This window comes from Petromyzon marinus, unplaced genomic scaffold, assembly GCF_048934315.1.
Source record: "Petromyzon marinus isolate PM22_M1 ecotype Great Lakes invasive population unplaced genomic scaffold, UKy_Petmar_22M1.pri1.0 PM_Scaffold_8, whole genome shotgun sequence".
Lineage (NCBI taxonomy): Eukaryota > Metazoa > Chordata > Hyperoartia > Petromyzontiformes > Petromyzontidae > Petromyzon > Petromyzon marinus.
In genome coordinates, this window is record NW_027423688.1 from 2,117,391 (window position 1) to 2,145,170 (window position 27,780).

The following is a 27,780-nucleotide window of genomic DNA, read 5'->3' on the forward strand; positions in this document are numbered from 1 at the left end:
ATTAAATACAATTGCCCGCAAATTACCCAGTTGGAATATACTGTGCCTAGTAATCATTGCTGGGAAATGTGGTAGAACCCTCCTGAAAAGAGCCAGTAGGGCTATCCTGGGTAAAACTGACCACCCACCCCCTCGTGTGGCATGCTAGCCTTAATAGGTGCTCGCTAACAGCACTTATTTATCGAACAGACTGTTTAATGAAGGGACTGTGTCTTCATTTGAGTCCGTGACTGTGTAACCTGGTACATAAGGGTGCCGCGGTGGTGGGATGTTAACTCCTTCACCTGGTATGCAAGAGGTCGTGGGTTCGATCCGGACCCTGACGCCTGTATATTTGGAGTTTGCATGTCTCTCTCTCTCCCGTGGTCGCGTGGATTGTTCTCCAGGTCTTCCAGTTTTTCCCTCCATATTTAGAAACATGCGTTCAGAGCAGGAGTCTCAAACTCAACTTACCTGGGGGCCGCTGGAGGTAGAGTCTGGGTGAGGCTGGGCCGCATCAAGTATTCCAAAAAAAAGTGCAACTGATCCAATCTTCTCAATCTTTATTAATAACAGTTCAGAACATGAACGGTTCTTCAGAACATAGGCTTCTCTTACCTACTCCATGCTTCCAGAGACCTGGCAGCGCTTCCTCTTCTTACACAGCTGAGCCACATTTGGCTTGAGGGAGGAAGCAATTGAGACCCTCAGTATGGCTTGAAATGCTCATCAGTAAGTTTGGACCTGTACTTTGACTTATTAAAGTTCATGGTGCAAAAGAGCTTTTCACACAGATATGTGCTCCCAAAAAGGCACATGGTCCGCTTGAACATCCTGGAAAGCTCAGGGAAGGTGGGGGTGATATATTTACATGTTTTTATCCCAATACCTGAGTATTTGGGATCTTATTTAGCATGCCCTTTCTATATATTCTGAGAGGTATTTGAAAACTTTATCATTGTTCATGCTTTTTTTGAGCACTTCGTTTTTCTTATCATTATTAAATTCATCAATCGTGTTCTCTCTCAGGTGTTTATACCTTTCACATTCATAAATAAAGTGATCTAGATTTTCTTCTTTTTGTTCACATCCTACATATCCTTCTGCTCTACCGAATCTCTCTGGATGCCATTGAGCTAACTCTGGTGTCCATGTTACTCCACCTGTCTTAATTCTTAACATCAAGTGCATTGGCTCATGTTTTATATCTTTTAATTTCTTGCTCTTTTTGATTAAATTGTTCTTGGTAAATTATTTTCTTTTGCGATTGCACATATCTGTCCTTTTTCCTTTTCTTTGTTTCTCTTGTAATAATAATCTATAACTTCTTTATAATATTCAGGTTCTAACCAACATTTGGCTTTTGTTCTTGCCACCCATCTCATGCTATTTGCTATCCATGTAATTATTTTCCCTTTCCTATTGCAACACTCTGTTGTCTTTATTAGGTCACTGATTACACTTGTTGAGTCCGCTCACTTCCTGAGTCTTCTGTACCTTGCACAGGGTGACAGGATATATTTTCCTTCCACTTGGTGTCACTCCGGAATCACGTTTCAACCAAGTGACTAACGTTGCTAATTCGCGTTGGCTAACTTGTCAACAAACACCGGAAGCTGTCACGAGCCTGAGCTACGGTAAAAAAATATAATTAAAAAAATGATGCCAAATAGTGGGCCACAAAATATCGTTCCGCGGGCCATAATTGGCCTGCGGGCCGCGAGTTTGAGACCCCTGGTTTAGAGTATTTTACTGCTATAAATTTCCACAAGATGAGCCACTCCGTTAAAACTAACATTTGTGACCAGATCGCTTCTTAAAAAGAGCTATATGGCTCACTTACCTGGTAAAATAAAAAGTTACATTTCAAATAATCACCACGGTAATGTGTCACCCACACGACCTTGAACTTGAGGCATCGCGCAGAACGCGGCATGCAGTGTGGGGTTAGCTGGGTGGTGCAGGGAGCTGCTACTACTTGCAGAGGGGGGCGGGGCAGGGGGGGACTGAGTCCTCTTGCATAATTGACTTGCGGATTGACCGATGCATAGACGAAAAGATAGCACGTGAATGAATGAGTGTACGGCTGGACTGCAAATGAATGGACAATATTCTTCATCGCCATTTTAAAAAAAACTTAACATTGTAATCCATCACCCTGTACATCTGCTGAACCAACGTATCCTACAGCAGCATATGAGTGTGTTTTCATACATTGCCTGAGTGTGTGTTTCTTGCGTATGATCGGTATGTGTTTTACGCATGATCCATATTTGATATCACGCAAGATATTTGCCTGTTTTTCTAATGATCTGCACGTTTTTCACGCATAATCTCTGGGTTTCACAAATGTTCTGTGTGGGTGGCCGGGACCACCCTCAGCTGCCTTTTTCTCCCGAGTTGCGATGTGTACACATCGTACCAGATACTAATTTAAGGCTGAACCGACCTCTCGAGATCCAGGACGTACTGGTGATGGTGGCTGTAAGCGTGAATCGAGCTCGGGTCGTCGGATTCATTGTAGCGCAGCGTGCTAAACCCACACGCTCACAGACAGGACTCCAGCTCATCCACCTCGCGCACCTTTGCCAGGAATTTCCAATTGTGGAGCGACGAGCAAATGAAGCGACCCGACCTCCCCTCGGGATACGATGGCTGGCAGGTGGTTGAAGCTATCCGGCAGGAAGCGAGTGCAGGTAACGCTCACCTGAGCGTTGCGAGGCGTGCCCCGCAGGTGGTATCACGTGGGACGATGGATGTGCGACCACGCTATGGCCCTTTCACGATTCCGCTGCTGTATGGGGACCGCCACAACCTAGCGGATCGTTGCGGTGTATTTGACCATACTTCACCACGCTGGTTGGTTGCAGGTGTGGGGAGCGGCACAGTGCAAGGGTTCATGTTGCTGGACTGCCCCTTTTCTGATCATGTGACCCTTGCCAGATTAATTCTGCAAATGCGCAATCGCCGAGCCATGCGACAGCACCCCCGGTTTGCCACGTGTAGCTCTTGTAGACGATGACAACAAACACGCACCCTGCTCTACGGAGCCTGACAGCAGTCATGATGGTGGTGGTTTGCGTGGTACCTTACCATCAGACAAAAAACTAAACAATTTTGTATTTTACCCGGTAAAGCTCACTGAGCTACATAGATGTTTCTCTGAAGCGACCTGGCTATCACAAATGATAACTCAACGAAGTGGCTTATCACGCGGAAATGTATTCTAGCCTCGATATTACAGCTGAATACAAATCCTCTGAGGGTACCCACGAGCCCGGGCAGCAAGGGGGCAGTTGGCAGATGGTAAGGGGCCAAGGAGCAAGGGGGAGGATGGAGAAGGGCAGTGGGGAGTGGAGCAGTGGTGTGGCACGTTCGAGTGATGCAAATATTAACTGATTTGTATTGAATACAACTAGAACAATTTACACCGGTGCGTTGATCGATATGATCTTGATTATAATGTTAACGATAATTATGTTGAGATTAGCATATGCAGGAGATAGTGAATATAATGCTAATGTCTTTATGCATGGTGATGGTAGAGATCTATTAATCTGGTGATGATGTAATGATGATGGCTTGGCAAGTTGAAGATGGTGATGATAGTGCTCCTGCTGGTGGTGGTGGTAATTCAGATGATGATTATGATACTGCGACTTGCTGTAGCTGCTTATAATAATAATGATGCTGCATCTGCTGCTGACGATGATGATCCCCCCCACCCTCGTCCACCCCCGCAGGTTCTGAGGAGCGCCGCATGGTGGTGCAAGCACTGAGCCTGCTGAAGCGCGGGAGTGCGGAGAGGCGACCCCGCGAGATGGAAACAGGAGGGACAGGGTCCTCCTGGGGGGATATCGTGAGCGGCGCAGGGGGTCCTAGAGGGGTCGAGAGGGGAGGAGACACAGCGGATGGACACCTCATTGTTCCCCCCGACGGGGACCCTAATGGGGCCCCAGTGGGCGGGGACTCGGGTGGGAGATAACGGCCGAGGTTCGCGTGGCGAGAACAAACGCGCGACCCCGTGTGCGCGTGAGCGTGCGGGGCCACGAGGGCACGTACACGGGACCCAACCTCGGCGGGATCGAGGAGGAGGCCCTCTTGGAGCTTGGACTGCACGAGGCTTGAGACGGAGGTAGGTGGCTGAGGGGTTGGGTGAGTGACAGGTTGGGTGAGTGAAGGAGGCATTGATTGATTGCGTGGGTAGAGGGTGAGTGGGTAATGTTGAGTGAGCGGGTGTATGTGGTTGAGTTAGTTGGTAGGTGGCCGAGTGGGTGAATGTGGGAGGTTGAGGGGGTGAATGAATGGTTGGATGAGAGAGTGGGTTGGTGAGTAGGTGGGTGAGTGTGGGAGGTCGAGTGGGTGAGTGAGGGGGGTCGATTGGGTGAGTGAGACGGATGGTGAGTGGGTGGGGGAGTTTGAGTGGGTGAGTGGATGCGTGGGTGATTTGGTAAGTGCATTGTTAATTGTGTAAATGGCTCGGTGAGTCAGTGAGTGCGTGCATGGGTGGTAAGTGAGAGGATGAGTGGGTTGGGGAGTGCGTGAGTGGGTTGGGGAGTGCGTAAGTGGGTGGGGGAGTGAGTGGGGGAGCGAGTGGGCGGGTTAGTGATTTAATCAATCATCGTGTGATTGAATGGTTGAACGGAGGGGTAGGTGAATGAGTGTTTGTGGTTTAGTGAGTGTGTATGAGTTAGTGGGTGGGTGAGTGGATGATTGTGGGAGGTTGAGGGGGTGAGTGGATGTGTAATTTAATGGTTGTATGGGTGGGTGAGCGTGGGAAGTTAAGTGGGTGTGTGAATGAGTGAAGGGGTGGGGGAGTTGAGTGGGTAGGTTGTTGGATAATTGGGGTGAGTGAGTGGGTGAATTATTGGGTGGCTGAGTGGGTGTCCGGGTGAGTTAGGGGGTGGGTCAATATGGGTGGATGGGTGATGGAGTCGGTGATTGAGTTTGTAAATTGAGTGGGTGATTGAGTAGTAGGGTGAGAGTGGGTGGTTGGGTGGGTGGAGGTGAGAGGTTGGGTGAGTTGGTGGGTGGGTAAATGAGTGGATTGATCAGTTAGTGTGTGGTTGAGTGGGTGGTTGTCTGAGTGGGTGAGAAGATGGGTCGTTGAGTGAGTGAATGGGTTATAGATTGAGTGGGTGGTTGTGTGATTGATTGGCTGAGCAAAGGGGTGAATTAGTGGATTTGTGTGGTTGAGTTACTGGTTAGGTGGGTGAGTGCATGAGTGTGGGAGGTTGAGAGTTCGTTGGTGAGTGTTTGAGTTAGATATTGAGTTGGTGGTTATGTGATTGAGTAGGTGAGCGGAGGATTGGGTGAGTGAATAGATGTTTATGTTTGAGTTAGTGGGTGGGTGATTGGATGAGTGGGAGGGTAATTGGATGAGTGGGAGATTTAAATGGTGAGTGAATGGGTGATTGAATGCTTGGATGGGGGGTGAGTGATTGAATTGGTGGGTACGAGATTGAGTGGGTGGCTGGGTGAGTGGGTCAGTGAGTGGGTGTGTGGGTGTGTGTGTGTAGATTAGTTTGGTATGAGATTGAGTGGGATGCTGGGTGAGTGGTTGAGAAGATAGGTGGGCAAGTTAATGAGTGAGTGGGTGGGTAAGCGGAGGGGTGAGTGACGGGTTGGGTGAGTGAGTGAATGGGTGAGTGACGGCTGGGTGGGTAATTTAACATGGGAATCTTCTTTGGTTCTTTCGGTAAAGTCACGTAGAATGAGAATAAAATAATAAATTGATAAAATAAAATAACATAACACAATAATATTCTCACGACGTTTCGGCCACAACACAAGCGGCCTTCATCAGGTGAAGGGACGAGACTGTCTGGTAGGACAGCGCTGGAGTGGCGCTGTCCTACCAGACAGTCTCGTCCCTTCACCTGATGAAGGCCGCTTGTGTTGTGGCCGAAACGTCGTGAGAATATTATTGTGTTATGTTATTTTATTTTATCAATTTATTATTTTATTCTCATTCTACGTGACTTTACCGAAAGAACCAAAGAAGATGAATCATTGCAGTCACGAAAGCTTTAAATCGAAATTTAACATGGGAAATTGAGTGGGTAAGTTAGCGTGTAAGTGAGTGGATGGTTGAGTCAGAGAGTGAGGCGCCAAGGTGGTGAGATGTTCACTATTTTGCCTTGTATACAGGAGGTGGTAGATTCGATCCCGACCCTGTCGCCTGTATATTTGGAGTTTGCAAGTTCTCACCCGTGGTCGCCTGGATTTTGTTCTAGATCCTCAGGGTTTTCCCTCTGCATTTAGAAGCAACATGCGTTTAGAGGATTTGGCTGCAATAAATGTATCTGTGATAAGCCACTCGTATATCTTTCATTTGTAGCCAGGTCTATTCTGAAAAGGATCTATATAGCTTAATGGGCCTTGCCTGGTGAAATAAAAAGTAAATTTCAGTTTAAAGCTTTCATGACTGCAAGGATTCATCTTCTTGGTTCTTTCGGTAAAGTCACGTAGAATGGGAATAAAATAATAAAATAAATTAAGACAATAAAATTATCACGACGTTTTGGCCACAACACAAGTGGCCTTCTTCAAGTGAAGAGACAGGTCTGTCCGGAAGACAGAGCTTGAATGAACGCTGACATGCAAGGACCGCGTCTATTAAGCTGTGTGGGCGGAGTTAAAATATGAATTTGCATGTTACCTGCATCACCTCCGGAGAGGAGGAGGGAGGGGGCTGGGAACACAGGCAGAGAGGAAACAAGAAAAGGGGCAAGTGCAACAGCCAAGGTGCGCTGTTGTTTCCTGAGTTGCCTTATGACTATGCTGTAAACTGGACTACTATATAATACAATATTATACCTTCCAATCTAAACTACATGGTATAACATCACATCATAGACAAATTCCACTTTTGAATTATACAATGCGTTACTTTACACTACCCTATACTTTAGATTATAAACTATTAGACTTGTGATATTACACTATGTCTTATTCTATGAACCCAACTATATACCACACTGATGTATATTCATTATGCAATTACGATGCTATATATTGCCTTATGAGTTATGTTAAACATTACAATGTTATACTATTAATTATTATACTACATGTTGTAAACCATACCATTGACCGTGGTGTGAGAAGTATTAAGAGGCAGTGCCAGCGAAAGGGCTGCGGTCTGAAAATCACCATAAAATACAATCAATTAAGAACCGAAATGGTTTAAAACATCTTTCCAATGGTTACTAAGCCAGAATCCATCTTCTCGGTTGAAATTGTCTCTGTGCTTGTATATGTGGATGGCCTCATGAACGAATCTCTCATGGTAGCTGGTTGGCTTGCAACGAACCTCTGTCTTGGAGAAGTCAATGTCATGTGAGCCCACTGAATTATAACAGTGATCTGCCACGGCAGAGGCGTTCGTCCTACCGTGTTTCAAGTCTGCTTTATGTTCGCGGATGGGGTCCGATATATGTCGTATGGTTTCTCCAATGTAGCTGCTACCACAGAGGCACTTTAGTTTGTAAACGCCCAGGTACTGTATGTCTGGAACCACATCCTTTACAGATGGAACCAGATCACGGATTTTTTGTACTGTGTTGAATCGGACCTGGATCTTGTGTTTATTCAGGATTTTGGACATATTTTTGTGACCCCCGCAATGTACAGTGAGGGGAAAAAAGTATTTGATCCTCTGCTGATTTTATACGTTTGCCCACTGACAAAGAAATGATCAGTCTATAATTTTAATGGTCGGTTTATTTGTGGTGAAGGTTGTTTTGAAAACGAGCTATGTAGCTCATTGGGCCTAACCTGGTAAAATAAACATAATTTATTGTGTAGGTGAGTGAGCGGCGTGTGAGTGAGTGCATACGTGTGTAGGTGAGTGGGCGGTGGGTGAGTGAGATATTGGGTTAGAGATATAGTAGTGGATGGCTTGCTGAGTGGGTGAGTGGCTCTGTGGTTAAGTTAGTGGGTGGTTGAGGTAGTGGGTGGTTTAATTAATAGGCGATTTAGTTTGTGAGTGGTTGAATTATTGGGTGGTTGACTGATGGGTGGGTGAATAATTCCGTGGTAATGGGTGAGTAGATGAGTGGGCGGGTGGTTGGGTGAGTGGGGGATTAGAAATTGAGTGGATTGCAGGGTAAGTGGATGTGTAAGTGGGGTGGGTAAGTAGGTGAGTGGCTGAGGGAGTGGGCAGCTGGTTGGGTGAGTGGGTGGGTTAGAAATTGAGTGGGTGGCAGGGTCAGTTGATGTGTAAGTACTGGGTGAGAAGGTGAGTGGCTCATTGAGTAAGTGAGTGGATGGGCGAGTAGGTGAGTGGATGGATGAGGGAGTGAGTGGGTGGGTGAATTAGTGGGTGGGTGAGTGGATGTTTGGGTGGGTGGATGAGTGAGTGAGTGTTTGGGTGAGTGAGTGAGTGTGTGGGTAGGTGGTTAGGTGGTTAGTGTGTGGGTTAGAAGTTGAGTGGGTTAGTACCTGAGTGAGTGAGTCGGCGGGTGGGTTGGTGAGTTCGTTGTTGGATGAGTGGGTGAGTATTAGTGGGTAGGTATGTAGGTGAGTGATTGACTGTGTGGGTGGGTGAGTGAGTGAAGAGATGGGTAGGTGGGTTGGTTGGTGGGTGCGTGAGTGAGTGAGTTAGTGGGTGCGTGAGTGCATAAATGGGTAGGTGAGTGAGTTAGTGGGTATGAGATTGCGTGGGTGGTTGGGTGAGTGGTTGAGAATTAATTTTGATGAGTTAGTGGGTGGGTGATTCGGTGAGTGAGTGGTTGGGTTAGCGTATGGGTAAGTGAGCAAGTGGTTGGGTGAGTGTGTGGGGTAGTGAGTGATTGAATAAGTGGGTGAGTGAGGGGCTGGGTGGTTGGCTTGGCTAGTGAGATTGTGGGTGGGTAAGTGAATGGGTGTATTGGTCTGTGAGTGTGTGAGTAAGTTAGTCGGCACGTGATTGAGCGGGTGGCTGGCTGAGTGCGGGAGAAGATGGGTGGGTGAGTTAGTGGGTAGGTGAGTTGGTGCGTGGTTGGGTGAGTGAGGGGGTGGTTGGGTGAATGGGGGAGTGACTGGTGGGTGGGTAAGTTAATGTGGGAGGTTGAGTGGGTGAGTTAGTGTGTAATTGGGTGAGTGGGTCAGAGAGCGGGGTGCCACTATGGTGAGATATTAACTACCTCACTGAGTATACAGGAAATCGTGTATTCGATTCTGACCCTGCTGCCTGTATATTATGAGTTTTAATGTTTTGCCTGTGTCCTCGTAGATCTTTCTCCGGGTCCTCCAGATTTATCCCTCCGCATTTAGAGTCAAGATTTGTTTAGAAGAAATGTCAGCTTGATAAGCCACTTCGTTCACGTATCAGTTGTAACCAGATCACTTCTAAAATGTTTTATATAGCTCTGTGGGGCTTACCTGGTAAAATACAAAATAGTTTAGTTGTAGTTTATTGGATGGGTGATTGGGTAGGTGGGTAGTTCGGTGCGTGGGTGGGTTAGAGGTTGAGTAGGTGGCAGGATGAGTGGGTGGGTGAGTAGATAAGTGGCTGGTGAGCAGGTAGGTGGGTGAGTGCATGAGTTATAGATTAAGTGGGTGAATGGGTCAGTGTGTGATTTGGGGCATGAATAGGTGATTGGGTGGGTTAGTGGAGTGTTGAGTGAGTGGGTCGTTGAGTTAGTGAGTGGGGGGTATGCAGGTGGGTTCGTAGGTAAGTGGTTAAGTGAGTGGCTGGGTGTGTTGATGAGTGAGTGGGTTTCGCGATTGAGTGGGTGCCACGGTGATTGGGTTCATGAGTGCTTGGCTGGGTGTTTGAGTGGGTGGGTGGGAGGCTGAGTCAGAGTGGAGCGCCAGGGTAGCGGAATGTTAACTCCCTCGCCATTTGTATAAGACATCGTGGGTTCGATCCCGATCGTGACGCCTGTATATTTGGAGTTTGCATGTTCTCCCTGTGGTTGCATGGATTTTTCTCTGGGACCTCCGAGTTTTTCATGCATATTTAGAAATATACATTTAGAGGCTTTGGCTGCTATAAATGTCCACGTGATAAGCCACTTCTTTGAGCTATCATTTGTTTGCCACGTCGTTTCCGACAAGGATCTATATAGCTCAGTGGGCCTTACCTGGTGAATTTTAAATAATTCAATTGTAGTTGAACTATTTTAAGTGAATAGGTGGATGAGTGGGTCGGTGGGTTGGTGAGTGGCTGGTTTAGTAAGTGAGAGGTTGGATGAGTGGGTGGGTGGTTGAGTTGTTGGTTTAGAGATTCGGTACGTGGCAGGGTGAGTGAGTGGGTGGGTGGCTTTACGAGTGGGTGGGTGGGTGGATAAGTCAGAGAATGGGGCGCCATGGTGGCTAGGAGATGTTAACTACCTCGCCTGGTATATTGAACTTCGTAGGTTCGATCCCGACCTTGACGCCTGCTGTATTTTTGAAGTTTGCATGTTTTCCCCGTGGTCGTGCAGGTTTTTCTCCAGTTTCTCTAGTTTTTCCCTGCACATTTAGAAACATGAGTATTTTGAGCATTTGGCTGCTATAAATTTCCCTGTGATAAGCCACTTCGTTAGGCTATCATTTGTGGCCAGGTCGGTTCTGAAAAATAGCTCTGGTAAAATAAAAAATGGTTTCATTTATAGTCTACATAGGATTGACTTCCCAGGAAGTAACACTCATTGTATAAACCCCAGAAGAATATTGTTTTGAGTCACCCAAACCAGAATGTGAACTGATATATTCGTATTTTCAAGCGAGGTTCTCGGCCACAGACCACCTGGACAAATATGATGTACTTTAGTTTGCATATGAATTATTACTTGGGGTTTGTTGGCATGATAAAGTTAATGTTTTCTTTGACAGGTCTATTGTGTTGTACACTCTGACAGGGGCTCAGGCTTGTTGGGGCAGCATCTGGCTGAAATGCACTTTCACAACAGGAAGATTGGAGAGAGGCTTCACAAGGAAGAGAAAACTATCGGTATTGAATCATGAAAATGTAAAACATGTGGAAAACTAGGCCCACCGATCCAACCCTAGCATCATGTCAACTATGTATTATGTTGACATTCCTTCGCACTGAGAGTAGGCATGCTAATCGGATCGAATGAATATGTGTAAACAGGCGATGTGTGTGTAAACAAACACACATTTCATACAGCTGTTTATTAATCGTAAAAATCAAGTGATTGAGCTAGTGAATGAGATAGACACATGCTGTCATTATTTCATACATGAACACAGCCAACCAGCCAGCGGTCATGATTTTCCACACCTAATCACATTCATCTCTTTGTTTTAGCCATCTTTGTGATGAAGGGAACTGTATTGTTCATGTGTGTGCAATGTACTTTTCAGAATATTAATTATGTTGGGTAATATATGAATTATGGCTATTAAAAGTATCTGTATTTAAGTCCATCAGGGCAAACTCTTCTGCAAAGGAGACTTAGAGCATTCAACATTGCGTCCCTTTATATTTTTGCTAATCGCATTATTTTTCGATTTAAAGCTTTCGTGACTGCAGGGATTCATATTCTTGGTTCTTTCGGTAAAGTCACGTGGAAGGGAAATAATAAAATAATACAAATAAAACATATAATAAAATTTTCACGACGTTTCGGCCACAACGCAAGCAGCGGTCCTCAGGTGAAGAAACAGAGCTGTCGGAAAGACAGCGTCTTAATGAACACTGCCCAGTGTTCACTGCCCAGTGTTCATTAAGACGCTGTCTTTCCGACAGCTCTGTTTCTTCATCTGAGGACGTCTGCTTGCGTTGTGGCCGAAACGTCGTGAAAATGTTATTATATGTTTTATTTGTATTATTTCCCTTCTACGTGACTTTGCTGAAACAACCAAGAATATAATCGCAATATGTTCAGGAGATAAATGTCAAGGTCTGCTAGCCAAAAGAAGGCTTTAGGAGAGAGTTCATGTAGTTTTGCTATTCATTCATTAAAGGGCAATAGAGTAAATGCTCAAATAAATGTTTTCAGCTAATTTTTTATATACGCTAGATTTACAAGTCTATAATGTACAGAAAATACCATGGTTGGCCAGACCATTGCTCGGCTTCTGCATGTGGCTCCTGGGCAGTTCAAGTGTGGCTCTGTAGAGGTGCTGCTAATTTGTAACTCTTCAATTTAACTTTATATGAAGTGAGAACAATCTGGTATCGGAGGCAGGCCATGAGTACTCCCAGGGCACTGAGATTTCTAAACTCAAAATTCCACAGCCAGTCGACACGAGTCAACTTCTGTATGGCTAATCTTTATCTCTTGTGGCTCCCGCGGCCATCTGAAGATTATGATATGCTGCTGGTAGGGTCAGGAAAGTTGGTCACCCTTGGTATATATCTGTATATGCGTTGATGATTTTGTGCATTGTTCAGCTGCTCCGTCACGACAGGGCTCCCAGTCAGTTTGAGACTGCTAAATTAAGGTTCTCATGTGCTTTACAGATTTTGATAAAAATTTCAGTCTTTAATTTCTCCCAACAGGTATGGACCCTGGGCAGGAGGTGTAGAGTATGTGGGTTTCATACGGCTATATGCTGTGGTTACATCCCACATGTGATCTCCGCTTTAAAGTCATGAAACTGGTTGTAGCCCATTTAAATTTTAATATACCCGTTGAACACGTAGGCTTTCGCGGCCAATATCATCCATAATATCGTTTTTTTTGGGTTAGATCGTTGAAATATAAATCTGTCGTTAAACCCGCCACCACCGACACAGCCAATTCGTAAGGTTTGTCACGTAAACAGAACATTCCAATTCGTGAAGGGCTCACAAGTGACGTCATCACATCTATCCCTCCAAGGAATGAAACAGGAGGATTTCTCTACGAATTTGGCTGTCCACCTAATGATGATAGTTGTAATTACTGGCGAAACGTCATACTCAGATTGTAAATGTTGTGGATTTTCTCTCCATCACTTCGGTTTGCTGTACAAGTAGCGGATTGGCATGTTCCGTTTACGTGACAACCTTACTAATTGGCTGTTAGGTGGTGGTGGGTTTAACGGCTCATTTATTTTTATGCGATCTAACCCAGAAAAACTATATTATAGATTTAATATACCCTTTTGTTGAAGGACAGCCTAGGTGACCAAAGTTTTATAGGAACGGCAATAATGTTTACTTGATTAAATTAGTTTTATCATGGAGCGGTGAAATCAGTTGTTGTTCAGATGTCAGTCTAATTAGTATTACATCGTAGAAATATGAGAGTCCTTTGTGTAATAGTCTATTAACCACTGATGATGGTAACATTGGTTTAAGGTTACATTTTAAGAAGAACTAGATTGGCGTACATTTTATACTCTTTGGTTCTGTTCGGTAAAGTCATGTAGGTAAATAATAAAACAACAATAATCACGACGTTTCGGCCACAACACAAGCGGCCTTCATCAGGTGAAGGGACGAGCCTGTCTGGAGGACAGCGCTGGAGTGGAAGAAGCCACGCTTAGATCACGACATTTAAGCTGTGTGAGAAGAAGAAGAAGACCACGGGCTTTGACAAAGGAATTAGCATATAAATTAGCATTGAAATGGCTCATTGAAATAGCTAAGTTAAAGTATACACATCCGCAGAGGTGCCCCTTGACAAAGGAAATTAGCATAGAATTTAGCATTTAAATAGTTTAGTGATTAGCTAGTAACTGGTCACAGAAATAGCTATGTTAAAGTCAGAGTATATACATTCACCGAGGCACCTAGTACTCATCAAACAGGAGAATTTAGCGAAACACAACCACGCTCAGACATCGGACCTGTGTGCGAGCAAAGAGGTGGTGTACGTGCCGGTGGACTTGCAGTTTGGCGAGGGGGGGGGGGGAAAGGAGGGAGGGGGATTTTACCCGTTGATGGTGTGAAAATGGGAATTTATAAGAGCTGCGAAAGTTTGGGGTACCACTACTCGAAAAATATACTGTACCATTGAAATTAGTTTAATGTTTAGTTCGATTTAGAACATCTTTCCAATGGTTGCTTAATTTGAAACCATCCTCTCGGTTGAAATTGTGTCTGTGTTTGTAGATCTGAATTGCTTCATGAACAAATCTCTGATAAAAGCCCGTGGGTTTGCAAAGAACCTTGGTATCGGAAAAAATTATATCGTGATCCCCCACAGCGTTGTAACAGTGATCAGCTACGGCAGAAGAATTCGTTTTGCCGTGTTTCAAATCTGATTTGTGCTCGCGAATTCGGTCAGAGACATGTCGCTTTGTCTCACCGATGTAGCAATAACCGCAGGTACAACTCAATTTGTAAACCCCGGGGTACTGTAAATCAGGAATGACATCCTTCACGGATGGGATCAGATCACGAATTTTGCATAAGTACACAAATTTATAAAACAATATATCTGATAAAAAAATGCATATATTTTCTTCCATTGCACACAGTTGTACCATTGATAACAGGGCACACAGTTACAACTGACACCACCAGATGTCACTGAAGTTCCCTCAGAGATCGATCTTGCATAACCAGTGTTCACATAATTAGTTATGTTTTCGCTAATTACCAATTACACTCAGAGCCGGGTTTGACAGACTTGTATGAATGTATGTTGAACTTCCTTTCCACCGTACATAGCCAACCGTGCTAAGCGGAGTTGCGGGAATTAATCGCAGAACCTATCGTTAGGATCAATGCTGTTGTATTTTTTTATGAGGATATCAATTGGTGGCTGAAATGAGATGTTCAAAGACTACAGCATGATAATCGGTACATAACATGAGTGTCGAATTATGTCTTAAGAATTACCCAGCCATTTGTACGTACAATTCAACGTTTCTGGGTGACATCTTAAGTCCGTGTTCTTCATTGCAAGGCCCGCGGGCCGGTGGCAGTCCCTGGTGTCCTTTTTACTGCGACCTCTGACGTGCAGTCCCCGACAATACACACAAGTGAAAACACCCCATCATGCTGTCAAACCCCCCAATGGTTTCAAATGTGAGATGGCTCTTTCACTGATAATGTCTTATTCGCGAAAGTGGCCCCCCTCCGAAAATGAGTGAATATCACTGTTTTAGGTCAAGGATTGGCCAAATAAAGTAGGTATTATTTGCTTATGTTTTTAAATGTCCGTAATAAAACTATATTAATGCCACCAGCTGAATGAGTGGCAGGAGGACTGGGTGACGTTCTTCTCACGGCAGCGACTGCAGCTTCAGCTGGACATGATAGAGAAGGACTACGGTGAACGGGAAACCCACGAGCTCTGGTCTCGGCTTCAGGTTCGTAAGCTGTTTCACTCTCGCCCTTAATCCTTTCCCGTTCCGAGACGACTGCTCATTTCAGAATGGGTCTCGTTCACCACCGAATCTCGGAACGCGCAAGCGGTTCAGCGGTAATTTTATTTAGAGAGGCATAGCGCCGTTGTTTTTAAAGACATTGTACTAGCCGCAGAGCACCGTAGCGACAGGACAGCACTCTATTATAGCTGGTACCAAACTGTGCTACACACTTTCCCGCACGGCCTTGTGGGATCCTCGGTACCGATAAAGTTATTTAATATTTACTTCCTATTACGTTCCGATGACGTACACGAGATTCAGCGGTGAACGGGATGCACCCCGCAACTTGCAGTCATCTCGGAACAGGAAAGAGTTAATACATGCAGCAGTGTAGCTCATCATGTGCACAGCCATATGGGAAACCCATTTGATCGCAGTGGGTTTTCGAGGGGACTTTAAAGGTAACGTGTTTCACACGCAGGCTTTCGCGACCAATATTATTCATGATAAAGTTTTTTTTGGCTTAGATCGCGTAAGTGTAAATGCGTCGTACACCCACATCCACCCAACACAGCCCATTAGTAATGTTTCTGACATGAACAGAACGTGCCATTTATGTTATTGCTTCGGCACTCTGGTGTGTTAGAGATGAAACGCAGAACATTTTCAAACGAGTACGACCTTTCGCTGGTGATTACACCCAGCATCATCAAGCAATTGCCAGAAGCGTTCTGACTTCTGGCAATTGCCTAATGGCAATTGGAGTGGGTGTACGACGCATGTAAATTTATGCGATCTAACTCTAAAAAAACGTTATCATGAATAAAGTGGTGTTGTTTTTTGCGTGGTGTGCAGCTTCGGTTGGGGGAATTTTTCCGGGACGTAGAGGTGGTTCCAGCACTGCTCCACGGTGACCTATGGACTGGGAACGCTGCAGAGATTAATGAAGGGCCCGTCATCTTTGACCCAGCCTCCTTCTATGGGCACTCGGAGTACGAGCTTGCCATCGCTGGGTAAGAAAAAACTACAAACAACCAAAACAATAGCAGCAACTGCCGTTCACTGCCCTGTCTGTGGCATGCAAGGTTCATTCGTATAACCTCAGTGTGGCAAGGGCTGGCTCATTAAATAAATAACAGAGACCAGGTAGAGTTGTGGTTGAGATGTCTACATGCTGAGGTCTCCACCCTCTCTATTTGCTAACTTACAAAGACTCATCCTTCCTTGCTAAGGCTTTTTGGGCAAATCCTGTTAAAGCTGATACGGTGCACAAAACACTAGTGGAACGATAAAACTCTTACTTATCCATGGCACTTGAGGATGCTTGAATGTTCCAGAAACACAGTTTGTCGAACAAGGAAGACAAGTTGCCACTGATGTGCTTTACCAGAAATCCAAGCTGAAGATAATTCATTACACGTCAAATGGAATTCAAACCCTCAGAGCTGGGATATGCTTCAGTGAACAAAAACACATTTGACATGATGTTTACTGTGCAGCCATTGGTGACTAAGTTGAGACCACAGCATTCCTGCCCTCAATTCGCAGGAACGTTTGTTGATAGATGGCTCACTGAATTTTGAACGGAGGACCTCAATGGCATTGGCTCGGTGCTCTGACATTGAAATTAACCTCGAGCCACTCAATTTCCTGCATTACGTTGAATTTGTGAAAATGTTGTTCATTGTTATGTTGTTCATACTGGAACAGCAGCATTGTAAGATTTTGAATGTTTGGTGTTGTTTGGGTACAGGATGTTCCAGGAGCTTTAGCTTCACGCTTCACTCATCCTACCACGCTTCACTCATCCTACCACGCTCTCATCCCAAAGTCACAAGGCTTCGGCAAGAGCCAGAAGCTCTAGCAACTCTTCCACTACCTGAACCACTGGAATCACTTTGGGACAGGATACCGAGGGTCATCCATCTCCACCATGCGCAGTCTCCTCAAGTGAATGAACGGTGCAGGAAATCGTGGGCTATGGTGTATGACTATAAAAATTATTATCGGCCATGATATACATTGTTGAATAAAGGCCTTCCCTAAGCCACCACTCAATCTCACAAAACTAGTCCATTTAAATGCTGTGCAATGCCCTAGGCATTCCACGTGAGTGTGACCGGGGGTCCCTTTGTTCCACATCCTGGCCGTGATCTCCACGCGAAAACTGGGTCAGTTAATGTCCGAATCAGAATCTTTAATTAGGCTGGACGAATCTGATGAGCTATGAAGCTCTTTTTTTCACAGATGTCCAGTCGGGGCGAGTCAGAAAGTTACAACAACAAACAACAGTACAAACAGATAGGAGGGCAAAGTAAAGGAACGCGAAGCAAATTTTGACTTAAAACTTTCGTGACTGCAGGAATTCATATTCTTGGTTCTTTCGGTAAAGTCACGTAAATAGAAAACAAAAAACAATAAAATAAAGACCGCTTGTGTTGCGATTGAAACGTCCTGGGTTTTTTGCTTTTATTATTTTCAATTTATTTTTTATTTGGTTTATGTATTTAATTATTTAATTTGAATTTGATTTCTTGTTTTCTATTTACGTGACTTTATTTACGTGACTTTACCAAGAATATGAACGCTAAGCAAGTCATGAAATAAAAATATGTAAGAGTTCAAATTGCATTAGTGCATCAATTCCTGCCAAATTTTTTTATCACCAAATGCCATTTTGGGCAATGCAGTATAACAAAAACAATCCCAGATGTTTGGCTAGTACCAGTTACAGTGTATGTTTTTGTTGTTGTTTTGCTATGGGAGTAAACCCATGCAGAGAAAGGGACCAGAATTAGGAAAGCGAAACCAGGCACTCCTTCAGAAGATGCCATGCACGGGCGTGACCACTGCACCACCCTGACGCCCAAACAAATGTAATTCAAATAATCTACAATACTGGCAAATAAACCCTATTAGTGTCAACCGAATATCCGGACAATCTGGCCTGTGTATAGCTGCATCGGTGTTTCTATAAGTCGTATTCAAATTGCCTGCTATGAATAATATTTTAAAGTACAGGTTGCCCACCTCTGGTTTTATTTAACTTACCAGTTGTACTCATTCTGTTTGTCACAGGTAATATGGCAAGGAAAATATTTCGCAGCACGATTAGGACAATTATGGTGACACATGTGACCCCCTCTACACAAGTAACAGTTGAGAGTCAATGCTGTGATGTTGTGCGATTGGTGCAAGCGACCCCATCGTTGTGTTTTAATGTTGAGCAGTTAAACTTGCACTGTTGTGGGGTGAGGTCAAGGCCGATGTCTGCTTGCAGCGGTGTCAAGATGAGCGTTTTGAAGAGGCTCGCGAAGGATGATACTTGGCAGTTGGGTGCAGTCTCCCTCCATTAACAACAGAGGGCAGAGGAGCGACACTCACAACAATTGGCTGAGCACTGGGCGTATACAACGCATGAAGTCGGCAGCAAGTTTATCTCAGGGAGTTGACCCGCACACGACAACTGGGTCTGTCCCGCGTGTTCACGCTATAACGCGGTTGCCTTCATTTAGGGAACGCGCACCGCCATAAGGCGACTTGTGAGCGGTCGACGCCGAACTACTTTCTTGAACTGCGCGGTTGAGCGAGACGAGACGGTAACGCGGCGGCGTCCCCCCAAGTTATTTGTAACCCAATTCTGACTGCGCAGTGAGGCGGTGGGGGGGTCACCAAGTGACACGCAGCTTTACCGTGGAGTAGACCGCGAGGACGCCAACGTCACCTAGGCAATGCCCCCCCCCCTCTGGCTCTGCCTGCCTCGCTCTGTGCACGTGAGGTGTCAACCACGTGACGCGGGCCACTGCGCGCGTTGCGTCACCGCTCACCGTGGGGGGCCCCTCCGCTACGTCCACATCGTACAGTTGCACATTCATTAATAGTCACACTCTTAATCATGTTTATGGTCATCGTCATTAAAGGTGAGTTTAATAATAATACCACTACACAATGTGTGCATTAATATATACGGTATGAATAAAATGCACCTGTAAATATTCTAAGTAAGTTTGACCTGACATTATTGCACAACAATTGCCCAGCCACCGTGGGATGTTTATCCTCCAATGTGTATCTGGCTCTGACCTGACTTATATAAAAGTGCAGCTCTGCAATTGCTTGGTCACACCACCACTGGTGAAAAGACCTTCATGAGAGCGAACTCTTTACGAGTATTTGGTCTACTTTTCCATATAACAATAGGGTTTACCCTTTCTGGCAATACAACAGGTGTCAAGATGTTAAAACACCAAACAGAATCCTTATTCAAGGAATCCTGTCTGCATTAACCACACGTACTTGTGGTGAACATGGAAACATGCTCTGATAATATATGCATTGTCTTTGAAACTGATTAGTCCACACCAGGAAGGTCCCATATTCCTTTTCCACGTTGACCAGATGTGTTGGAAGAGCCGGCTGAAAGCCACACTTTGCTGCATCACACACGACTTGCCGATCAGCTAACTGTGGTGTACCCATTTAGCGACCTCTGGTCTGTGAGTTCAGTTTACTAACCATTAACAGCATGGCAGCTTTCTAATTGGCTTGTGTGACAATTAACCCATGTCATTATCTCTTGCACAGCCTGAAATAAGTTTTGGCGTCAGGGATGGAAATTATGACTCACCCACCTGCACCTGCCTTGTGCTCCCAGACACCTAAGGACCTTACTACCGCTGTGAGAAATTGACGGGCGTAGACTGCTGCATGGCGATGATGTATTCACGTCGTTCCTGCTGTTTTCCTCTTTTGCTAGGTGATGCAATTGGTGTGCCAACACCTCCAGATGCAGTTCCTGAAGGACGTGGGCATTCGGGACATGTTCGTTTTGCCTGCGAGTTTGTCCGAACACACAGGGAAGTCAGCCTGTTCATCGAGGTGCGTTTCCCATGTTTATTTCACTCGATTGGTCGTCTGTTTGCAAGGTCATGCTGTGCCCAGAGGTCACCCACTGAGTTTTTTTTACCGTAACATTACCGTCACTTGGGTTTGGTGATCGATTCAACAGGGCAAAAATATTTGTAAGAAGCGTAAACATGGCAACGTGATCATTGTCAGGACACGGTGGACCTTCAGAATGCCGAGTATGATCTTTAAATTTATCCTGGGCTGGTTCGGGGGATATTTGAACAATTTGAATATTGGGGAGATATCGTCTTGCTATGGGTCTGAGTGAGAAGTCTCCCAGCGGTTTTTTGAGTCCATAATCGAGATTTTTGGGTTAGAGCACGTAAACATGCACTCAATGATACACTAAATATGCACTATTTATTTATATATACAGTGAGGCAAAAAAGTATTTGATCCCCTGCTGATTTTGTACGCTTGCCCACTGACAAAGAAATTATCAGTCTATAATTTTAATGGTAGGTTTATGTGAACAGTGAGAGACAGAATAACAACAACAAAATCCGGAAAAACGCATGTCAAAAATGTTATAAATTGATTTGCATTTTAATGAGTGAAAAAAGTATTTGACCCCTCTGCAAAACATGACTTAGTATTTGGTGGCAAAACCTTTGTTGGCAATCACAGAGGTCAGACGTTTCTTGTAGTTGGCCACCAGATTTGCACACATCTCAGGAGGGATTTTGTCCCACTCTACTTTGCAGATCTTCTCCAAGTCATTAAGGTTTTGAGGCTGACTTTTGGCAACTCGAACCTTCAGCTCCCTCCAGAGATTTTCTATGGGATTAAGGTCTGGAGACTGGCTAGGCCACTCCAGGACCTTAATGGGCTTCTTCTTGAGCCACCCCTTTGTTGCCTTGGCCGTGTGTTTTGGGTCATTGTCATGCTGGAATACCCATCCACGACCCATTTTCAATGCCCTGGCTGAGGGAAGGAGGTTCTCACCCAAGATTTGGCGGTACATTGCTCTGTCCATCGTCCCTTTGATGCGGTGAAGTTGTCCTGTCCCCTTAGCAGAAAAACACCCCCAAAGCATTATGTTTCCACCTCCATGTTTGACGGTGGGGATGGTGTTCTTGGGGTCATAGGCAGCATTCCTCCTCCAAACACGGCGAGTTGAATCATTCAGATGTTCATTGGCAAACTTCAGACGGGCATGTATATGTGCTTTCTTGAGCAGGGGGACCTTGCGGGCGTTGCAGGATTTCAGTCCTTCACGGCGTAGTGTGTTACCAGTTGTTTTCTTGGTGACTGTGGCCCCAGCTGCCTTGAGATCATTGACAAGATCCTCCCGTGTAGTTCTGGGCTGATTCCTCACGGTTCTCATGATCATTGCAACTCCACGAGGTGAGATCTTGCATGGAGCCCCAGGCCGAGGGAGATTTACAGTTCTTTTGTGTTTCTTCCATTTGCGAATAATCAAACCAACTTGTCACCTTCTCACCAAGCTGCTTGGCAATGGTATTGTAGCCCATTCCAGCCTTGTGTAGGTCTACAATCTTGTCCCTGACTTCCTTGGAGAGCTCTTTGGTCTTGGCCATGGTGGAGAGTTTGGAATCTGATTGATTGATTGCATCTGTGGACAGGTGTCTTTTATACAGGTAACAAGTTTAGATTAGGAGCACTCCCTTTAAGAGTGTGCTCCTAATCTCAGCTCGTTACCTGTATAAAAGACACCTGGGAGCCAGAAATCTTTCTGATTGAGAGGGGGTCAAATACTTATTTCCCTCTTAAAATGCAAATCAATTTATAACATTTTTGACATGCGTTTTTCTGGATTTTTGTTGTTGTTATTCTGTCTCTCACTGTTCAAAAAAACCTACCATTAAAATTATAGACTGATAATTTCTTTGTCAGTGGGCAAACGTACAAAATCAGCAGGGGATCAAATACTTTTTTCCCTCAATGTATACTAAATTCTTCTGTTGATATGTAAACTCTGACTTTAACATAGCCACTTCCGTGACCAGTTACATGCTAATTCGTCACATTAACATTATGCTAATCTCCCAGTTACATGCTAATTTCTGACTTTAACATCCTGCTAATCTCTCACATTAACATAGCTACTTCAATGCAAAATTATTCTGTTGATATGTAAACTCCTTTGTCAAGGCGCTCTGCTCCTCCCATCCAGCTTAAAATACGCTGCCAAGCTTAGCAGTGTTCATTGGAGCACTGTCTTTCCGACAGCTCTGTTTCTTCCCCTGAGGACGGCTGCTTGTGTTGTGGTCAAAACGTCGTGATAATTTTATTTTATTATGTTTTTTATTATTATTTTATTATTTCCCTTTTACGTGACTTTACCGAAAAAACCAAGAAGATTAATCCCTGCAGTCACGAAAGCTTTAAATCGAAATCAACACACGTGGTAGGAAACAAGTATCGTATGTTATAATAATAATATAAACATGTAATATTCACGGCAATGGCAGTGTTGTTCAGCGTGCTCTGCTGTGGAAGCCAGCCACATGAGTTTGATAACCAGTCATGGCTAGTATCAGTGGAAAGCAAAATCTGAACTGGTTCAATGCTTCGCTGACCCAGACTGAGCAGTATAGAGTGCTAATAAGTTAACCCGATGATACATTATTATTTGGCAATGCTGTTGCTGCGTTGGCAGTGGTGCCCAAGAACAATTAACTAAAAAGCTCAACACATTAGTCAGTAATGTTGTGGCCTCAATAGACACAACATTATATGCAACGTTTCGGGCAATGGTCCGTCTCCCATTTGTACAATGAAAAAGGGCCATTGCCCAAAAGTCTACATTTTTCCATTTTTATTTAATTTTAAGGTCATTGTTATTTACGAACGTGTTGAGTTCCCATGATAATTAAGAACAAATTTTGGTAAGAAAAGTCCTGTTACTATGATGAATGTATCCTATAGACAAACATACAAATTCATCACAGGGTTGCCTAAAGCTTGCCAATAGAAAATAATGCCGATCAAGTTGTGGGCACCCGACATTCACTTGCCCTGCGGCCACTCCCTCAATGACACGAGTCGCATTGACTCAGGGTCCCGCGGGTAGTTCCACGACTCGGTGGTCCAGGAGAGTGGCACGAGCGATGCGGGCATCAGCTGGGGCGCCACAGGGGCAGCCACGCTTCGAGTCACTCGCACAGCTCCCTGTTCAGCATGACGTGAACGCATTCCCAGCCTTCTGATCTATGTGGCTTTTCCGAATGAAGCAAATTGTCACTGATAATTTAGCACATTTGCTAAGCTATTTAAAAGTATATATAGCGATTCATTTTATATAGCGTCGTTCATGATAATTGCATCTCAGAATTGCTGAGAAGCCAAAGACCAAGCTGGAATATTGCAAGGGAGGTGAGCCTGCGCCAACAATTGCCCTGCATTTCTATATATGTCCAGATGTTGCCAGCCAATTAGTGAGTGTATATATGTGGAAGGAAACTGGAGCACACAGATAAGTCACTGCTGAGTGCATTAATCACCCTTTGTGACATTTGTTTGTTTTTAAGTAAGAGGAGAGCGGAGTTTTAATGCCATGTCCTGAATGGGCCTTCCACAACAAAGTCCTCATTCAGGATCCCAGTCCCACAACATTTCAAGCCTGCCTCTCAGTTCTACTGCTCTTTGCACTGAACATTTAAACCTACTTATTGGACCTTCTGATATGCCTTCTTTGGTATCATGACATGCCATTTCCTATACTGGGTCATTGTAATCAGCGCTCCATCATGCCTCCTTGTCAGTCAGTAAACTTCTAACATTGGTGTCGTGTGTGTCTGTTGCAGGGATACTCTGGGGGGCCCTTTGTTTGCCAGGACTCAAACGGCCGCTGGTTCCTTTCTGGAATCGCCAGCTGGGGCGTTGGCTGTGCACGGGCTTACCAGCCAGGTGTCTAGCGCACCGTCGCCAAGTTCATGGACTGGATTCACCAGAACATGCAGTAGTCTCTTACACATTTCTGCACAAGCAGAATACTATAGACCAGGGATATAAATATTATGGGAACTATACATCAAAATAATTAATTAAGGCAATAAATATATTTTTCAAAAACTGATTTAAAGTTAATGTTTAAAGGTTAATTTAATGAGCTGAATACTATATTTTAACTGCACCATAATGCAAAAATGATTTCCAAGTGAACACGGATTTTGGGTCAAATCAGGAAAGTCTTTTTTTTACATGCGTTGTCAATAGCGTTTTTAACTTTTGGGTTTGCCACACATGTCAACGGGCCTGGCAAAGCAAACATGAGCATGATGTTGGCATTGGCAGAAGATGAAGACAGAGCTTGCTATTTTTCAATGTTGCTTAATTCTTTCAAAACTGACACAATGGACAATGAATGCACTGTCTAAATATTTGGCCCAACCTGATTATACATGATAGCAAAGTGAGTGTTGTCCAAACTACGTATGATACATTTATATTCTTGTTTTATTTTCACCTGGGTCATCAACTCGCATCTCCCATACATTAATTGCCATGGATGTTGAGCAGTCGGGGTACTCAGAGGGGGTCTATTGGCCTTCTAGGGGACCACTGCAATGATCGGGGCATCCAGAAGGGATGATGAGTTCCACAGGGAGAACGTCCTTTACAGAGGTTGTCTTAGAGTATGTCCATGGCAAGGTTATTGGTGATTATCTTCACCTCCCCCGGTCAACACAGTCCATGAGTTTGTGAGTTTTGCTTTACTAACGACGTGAAAACAAGACTGGTTTGCACAAGGAGCCTGCAAAAAATTTAATTTAGATAACCTCATGAAATGTGCTGCATGGCACTTATCTGAGACGCCCCTTATCTGAGACGCTCCTGTGTAAATGGCGTGATATCAAAACCATTATTATAGTGAACTACATGACGCGTGTAAGAAAACTATATAAACATCTATTGGAAACATTTCATGAAAATATGTACAAAAATGAACACTTTAATAGTGTTTCATGGTATTCCAAAAATCATAGCATATTTGATTGGTTAAGATGGTTTACTGGTCGGGATGATAAATGGCAATGATCCTTCATCATGTAAAAGACTGTAAGCTGCTCTCAAAAATATATATATTTGAAGATCGTATTCACACTCTGCAACAGTCTATTTTCCACATCAAACCATAATGTGTCTGTGGACTGCAATTGGAAATTGATGCATGCTTAGTAGCAATCGGGTAAATAAACATTGAAATGTGTCACATGTTCGTGTCTGGTGGCTTTTTGCTTGAGATTAGGGATCTTGTGAAAACAGTTATAAGACTTTATATGAAAACCTCCTCCACAGAGGCCGATTTAGACACTGTTGGTACAAGTCATCAAAGTCCAATTAGCTCCATCCACATCCTTCTGTACCACATCATTCCATCTCTCTTCTAGCCTATGACACATCCATTTAGCCCCATCCAGCCAAACAAGCTGTATCATGGGACCTTTTTCCAGAATCAGTGTGAAAAATAACAAAAGGTTTTACCCTTTCTGGCAGTAAAACAGGAAGTGGTGTTAAAATGTTCAAACAACCAATTAGAAACCTGTTGCAATGAATCAAGTCTGCATTAACCACACACGGTACTTGTGGTGTATATGCAAACAAACATGCTCTGATAATATTTGCATTGTCTTTGAAACTGATTGGCCTACACCAGAGACAGCCTTCTTTATGACCCAGTCTCACCACCAGTGTCAGACCAGAGATCGCCAAAAGGCGAACAGTACAAAGGCAATGCCACACGTATCGGAGCATTTATAGCTAACCACCGTGCCCACCGCTCCCCACTCACTCGGTGTGCTAACCGCGGTGCCACCACTCCCCCCTCACACAATGTGCAAACCACTACGCCACCAATCTCCACATTCTCACACTGCGCTCACCGCTGCGCCACCGGTCCCCACTCGCATCTAGAATATGAATTAAATGTCCACAGTCATCGTTTTCTGATTTCTGGAATAATTGTGCCAGAAATAATACGAGTTGCATTCCATTCAACATTGGGAAGGGGTCTGCCCTTCGTTTAAGTGCCTGGCTGCTTACAGAATTGTCGCAGACTGTTTTGCCTCAGCAGCTTTCCTCTTTTCTCCTCCTGATGACGATCAAAACGTCGTAGTTTTTTTGTTATTTTTAAAAATTATTTTCTTTCAACTTATCTACGTGACTACCGAAAGACCCAAAGAATATGATTTCATGGATATTTATGAGGTCTGTTGCTGAGTGTTTCAAAGAAGTGAAGGCCTCTCTCAGTACATAAGAGTGAGGGGTTGTAGGTTTCGGCTTGGGTCATGGGTACGGGTTATTTTTTGGCATATTTTATTTAAAAAAAATCGAATTCCAATGTCGTGGATATTGTGATGTTTGGATTATTGACGGTAGAATTCATATTATTGCGAATATTTATTATATTCTCGTTTCATGCCACTGATTATTGATGTAAAAAAAGGTTCAAATTTAAACGGCATGCAAAGAAGGTTACAGTTAATTATGAAACAATTTGCAACTGTTGATTTATGTGTTGTAGTGTATGATTGTCTGCTCGACTCAATTTCTGAGGATCTCACGTTTATTTCTATATTATTGTACATTTTACAGTAGTGCTATAAAAATAAAATGAAAAAAAAATTATGTGAGATTTTCACCACAAACTAGGCTACAATGAATTTTGATTTAAAGCTTTCGTGACTGCAGTAATTCATATTCTTAGTTTTTTCGGTAAATTCACGTTGAAGAGAAACAACGGTTATGGTTATATTACAATGGTTATGATATTGTGATAATTAGATTTTCACCACAAACAAGGCTACAATGGTTATGATATTGTGATAATTTGATTTTCACCACAAACTAGGCTACAATGGTTATGATATTGTGATAATTTGATTTTCTGCCACCAAATTACAATTAGATTCGTTGCTTCGCATATTCCCTGATATTTTGTTTAGACCGCAAGCGTGTATCTATTTAAACTTTTGCTAACTAGCTTGTTTATGTCATCTAGAAAATGAATACAATTTTCACCATCATCGTTTTCTTATTTCTGGGACAATTGTGCCCTAAATAATAGGAGTTGCATTACATTCAGATCCTGGCTGATGACGTAGTTGACTCCAGTCTGTGATGTCACAGTCATGTGGGTGGTACCTTTGACATCATGATGTCTATGACGTCATGTACCACGTGTCATTCATATTGGAAGAGCTGTGTTTATTGGTCGCTGTGTTTCTTGTCTCAGCTAAAATATGCGTGATATTATTTAGCCTCGTGGTTATTAAAGCCTCCACTACTGTTGATGAAACTGAAATTAATCTCAGCAGTTGTCAGCCTGCACATCATTTAACCGGTGAGCCTGAAAGGGGTGGTTTAAGGATTGTTTGCGTGTTAATGGGGTTTATTATTGAAGCTTTCAAGGGTGTGGGGGTCTCACTCACTACATGAGCATGAGGGGTTTGGGGGTTTAGCTTAGCTTAAGGTAACGTGTTGTAACAAATACTTTTGAATATACAATTTTAGCATATGTTATCAGAAAATCAAACTGCAATGTCGTGGATATTGTGATTCTTGGATTCTTGACGGTAGAATTAATATTGATGTGGATATTTCTGACATTGTCGTTTTATGTGACTGATTATTGATGTAAAAATTAGTTTCAAATAGAAACGGCATGCAAAAGGTGAACATTAATCATTAAACAATTCCCAATTGTTAATTTGTGTAGCAGTGTATGATCATCTGCTTGACACA

The 27,780-nt window shown here is 43.9% G+C and overlaps 1 protein-coding gene across 2 annotated transcripts; it reads left to right on the plus strand.

Moving 5' to 3' along the window:
• Positions 1-10,222: 10,222 nt before the first annotated feature.
• On the plus strand, positions 10,223-25,249 carry LOC142923871 (fructosamine-3-kinase-like). Of its 2 annotated transcripts, none has more exons than XM_076064836.1 (4): positions 10,223-10,900; positions 15,040-15,162; positions 16,018-16,175; positions 16,916-18,092. In XM_076064836.1, exons 2-4 carry the CDS (start codon positions 15,106-15,108, stop codon positions 16,932-16,934), a joined length of 234 nt encoding a protein of 77 aa, XP_075920951.1. In that variant the 5' UTR covers positions 10,223-10,900; positions 15,040-15,105; the 3' UTR covers positions 16,935-18,092. The 2 variants fall into 2 exon arrangements, 1 of the variants encoding a protein (XP_075920951.1); XR_012940917.1 differs by lacking the exons at positions 16,018-16,175; positions 16,916-18,092 and adding exons at positions 19,919-20,040; positions 23,841-25,249 and having other exon boundaries at positions 10,256-10,900.
• The last annotated feature ends 2,531 nt before the right edge of the window (positions 25,250-27,780 follow it).